The sequence below is a fragment of the Lepidochelys kempii genome, chromosome 11 (genome assembly GCF_965140285.1).
Source record: "Lepidochelys kempii isolate rLepKem1 chromosome 11, rLepKem1.hap1, whole genome shotgun sequence".
Taxonomy (NCBI): domain Eukaryota; kingdom Metazoa; phylum Chordata; order Testudines; family Cheloniidae; genus Lepidochelys; species Lepidochelys kempii.
In genome coordinates this window covers 76,411,172-76,414,624 of record NC_136390.1, presented here as the reverse complement: position 1 = coordinate 76,414,624, position 3,453 = coordinate 76,411,172, and the positions used below count along the sequence as shown (strand labels likewise).

The window sequence follows — 3,453 nt, the reverse complement described above, 5'->3', positions numbered from 1 at the left end:
CCAGACAGAGAGCTGCCCCTCCATCCCCATGGAATGGGAAGCAGCTCCCGGACAGCCCAGGAGATGGACCTGCTCGGCCCTGCTCACCAGGAGGAAACCAGCTCCCAGGGCTGGTGCTGAACAGAGGAACACAACAGCCAGGCCAAGATGGAGGTGGCCCAAGTTCAGTCTGGGCAGACAGGACCCAGGCCACGAGAGGAGCCAGGCAATGCAGCTCTGGGTTTGCTTCTGCTGGAAGGCCAGCCCTCAGGAGCCCAGCCCCGTGGACCAGCAGGAGGCATCCCCAGGGCAGGATCGCTGCCCCAGCAGCTCAACTGGTGCTGGAGGGGAGAGCGGCCACTCCCTGGAGGCTCCCTGGAGCATGGAAGCTGAGTGCTCCTCCACTGCAGGTGAGGAGACGCCCTGGGGACGGGGAGGAGCACGGGGCCATTAACACCCAATCACTCTCTGAGTCATTGGGAGGACCCCAACCCAGGGCTCTGGCCTGAGCCACTTGAGCCCAATGACGTCAGCGGGAGTCGCAGAGCCACCCCTTGCAGCGGGAAATGGGGGGAGCTACTGGGAAGTGGGATCCTGATGCTTTGGGGCAAGTCCCAGGGAGGATGGGACAGTGAAGGGCCCCATCTGCCATGGGGCCATGGTGCTGAGGGGTCTGTGGGAGGGGTAGTGTGGGGAACTCTCTGCCACGTGGTGCTTACATTGGAGGGGGAAACATTAAATCTTCTCTCCCCACCACACCCCTGTCCTTCCTCTTCTTCCCCCCAGCTGCAGCAAGAGTCCCCCTCTGCCCTTGTCTCTCTGATGCAGAGACCCCCATGGACCAGTTGGAGAAGAAGGACCTTGCCACTGAGGAAAAGGCAGAGGAGGATGAAGACCCAGCCACAGAAGGCGAGGAAGAGGAGGAAGAGCTAGAGACAGAGGAGGAGGAGAAGCAGGAGGAGGAAGTCCTGACCACAGAAAAAGAGGAGGAGGAGGACCTAGCCATAGAAGAGGACAAGGACATGACTAAAGAGGAAGTCCTGGACACAGAGGAGAAGTTGGAGGAGGAGGACATACCCGTAAAAGAGGAAAAGGAGGAGGATGAGAAGCTGTCTGCAGAAGAGGAAGAAGAGGAAGAGGAGAAGGAGAAGAACATGTCTGCAGAAGAGATAGGAGAGGAGAAGGAGGATGAGAACCTGTCTGCAGAAGAGGAAAAAGAGGAGGAGGAGGAGAAGCTGTCTGCAGAAGAGGAGGAGGAGAACTTTCCTCCAGAGGAGGAGGAGGACCTCTCCGTAGAAGAGGAAGCTGATTTGACTGCAGAGAAGGAGGAGGAAGAAGAAGGTAAAGGAAGAGGAGGATGTGGCCCTGGTGGAGGAACACCTGATCATGGAGCAAAAGGAAGAAGAGAAGGATCTGGCCATGGAGCAGGAAGAGGAGCACCTGCCTCTGGAGGAAGAGTAGGAGGACCCGGCCACGGGAATGGAGCACCTGGCCATGGAGCAGGTGTAAGAGGAGGACCACGTGGCTGCAGAGGAGGAAGAGGAGGACCTGGCCAAGGAGAAGGACCAGGCCACAGAGGAGGACAAGGAGGACCTGGACCAGGAGGAAGAGAAGGAAAAGGACCTGGCAATGGAGGAGGACGAGGATGTGTCCATGCAAGAAAAAGAAGAGGCAGAAGAGGAGGTAGAAGACATGGCTATAGACTAGGAGGACCCAAGAATGGAGGAGGACGAGGATGTGTGGATGCAGGGGGAAGAAGAAGAGAAGGAGGTGGAGCTGGCCATGGAGGAGGAGGAGGATCAAGAGGACCTGGCCAGAGAGGAGGACGAGAAGGAGGAAAAGGAGGAGGAGAACCTGGCCATGGAGAAGGAGCAGGAGGAAGAGGACCTGGCCAGAGGGGAGAAGAAGCAGGATGTAGCCATGCAGGGGGAAGAAGAGGGAGAAGAGGAAATAGAGGATCTGGCTACAGACTAGGAGGAAGAGAATGTGCAGATGTAGGGGGAAGAAGTAGAAAAGGAGGTGGATCTGGCCATGGAGGAGGAGGAGCAAGAGGACCTGGCCAGAGAGGAGGACGAGAAGGAGGAAAATCTGGCCATGGAGAAGGAGCAGGAGGAAGAGGACCTGGCCACAGAGGAGAAGGAGGAGAATGTGGCCATGCAGGGGGGAGAAGAAGAGGCAGAAGAGGAGATAAGAGGATCTGGCAATAGACTAGGAGGACCCAGGAATGGAATAGGATGAGGATGTGCCGATGCAGGGGGAAGAAGAAGAGAAGGAGGTGGATTTGGCCATGGAGGAGGAGGAGCAAGAGGACCTGGCCAGAGAGGAGGACGAGAAGGAGGAAAAGGAGGAGGAGAAGCTGGCCACGGAGAAGGGGAGGGAGGACCTGTCCATAGAGGAGGAAGTGGAAGAGGGGGAGAATCTGGCCATGGGATTGGAGCATGTGGTCATAGAGAAGAAAGCGGAAGAGGACGACTTGGATGAAGAGGAGGAGGGCAAGACAAAGTCCTCCTCCACCTCCATGGCCAGGTCCCCCTTGCTCAGGTTGTTGTCTTCCTCCTCCATGACCTTGTCCTCCATGGCCATTTCCTCCTCCTCTTTGGCCAGGTGGCAAGAGGAGGACATGGGCATGGAAGAGGAGAAAGAAGAGGAAGACCTGGCTGCAGAGGAGGATGATGATGAAGACTTGTCTATCAATTAGGTGGAGAACTTGACAAGAGAGGAAGAGGAGGAACTGGAGGAGTAGGATGATCTGGCCACAGAAGAGGAGCAGGAGGATCTGGCCATGGAGGAGGAGGATATAGCCATGCAGCAAGAGGAAGAGGAAGAGGACCAGGCCAGAGAGGAGGAGATTGTGGATGAGGCCATAGAGGAAGGTGAAGAGGAGGAGCAGGAGAACCTGGCCACAGAGGAAAACGAGAAGGAGGAAGGGAACCTTGCCCCGGAGGAGGAGGAGGACCTGGACATGGAGGAGGGGGAGGACTTGGCCACGGAGAAAGAAGTGGGGGAGGGGGAGGGCCTGGACATGGAGGAGGGGGAAACCTGGACACGGAAGAGGAAGTGGAGGAGGGGGAAGATCTGGACATGGAAGAAGCTGCCCAGAGGTTGTCATGGAACATCTCCAGGGTGGTGACAAGGTACAAACGTTACCTATCTTAGTAGGAAATAAGTCCATCCTGCCCCTTGCCCATCCCAGCTCCCTGCAGAGGGGGTTGTCCAGGACGATTCACAGCACCTCATGGGGACACTTACCCTCTAGGACAGGGGTGGGCAACCTTTTTGGCCTGAGGGCCAGGTAGGGAAGGCGGTGCCTCCCAAAACAGCCTGGCCCCTGCCCCCTATCTGCCCCCTCCCACTTCCCACCCCCTGACTGCCCCACCCAGAACCCCCAACCCATCAATTCCCCCCCCCCCGATCCTTGTCCCCTGACTGCCCCCTCTCGGGATCCCACCCCCTCTCCAACCCCCCTTGCTCCCT

At 57.8% G+C, this 3,453-nt stretch overlaps 1 protein-coding gene across 2 annotated transcripts; it reads left to right on the top strand.

The window, feature by feature from the left end:
- The first annotated feature begins 205 nt into the window (after positions 1–205).
- LOC140895343 (uncharacterized) lies at positions 206–2,959 on the top strand. Of its 2 annotated transcripts, none has more exons than XM_073304782.2 (2): positions 206–389; positions 766–2,959. In XM_073304782.2, the coding sequence occupies exons 1-2, from the start codon at positions 209–211 to the stop codon at positions 2,184–2,186; spliced, it is 1,602 nt and encodes a 533-aa protein (XP_073160883.2). In that variant the 5' UTR covers positions 206–208; the 3' UTR covers positions 2,187–2,959. Both variants share the same exon structure in this region, with proteins under 2 accessions (XP_073160883.2, XP_078710858.1).
- The last annotated feature ends 494 nt before the right edge of the window (positions 2,960–3,453 follow it).

What these genes read in the sequence shown, in the direction of transcription:
- LOC140895343 (XM_073304782.2), top strand. Translation starts at nt 209, where the DNA reads ATGCAGCTCTGGGTTTGCTTCTGCTGGAAGGCCAGCCCTCAGGAGCCC. An exon ending in TGAGTGCTCCTCCACTGCAG is followed by an intron (nt 390 to 765) that starts GTGAGGAGACGC and finishes TCTTCCCCCCAG; the next exon opens with CTGCAGCAAGAGTCCCCCTC.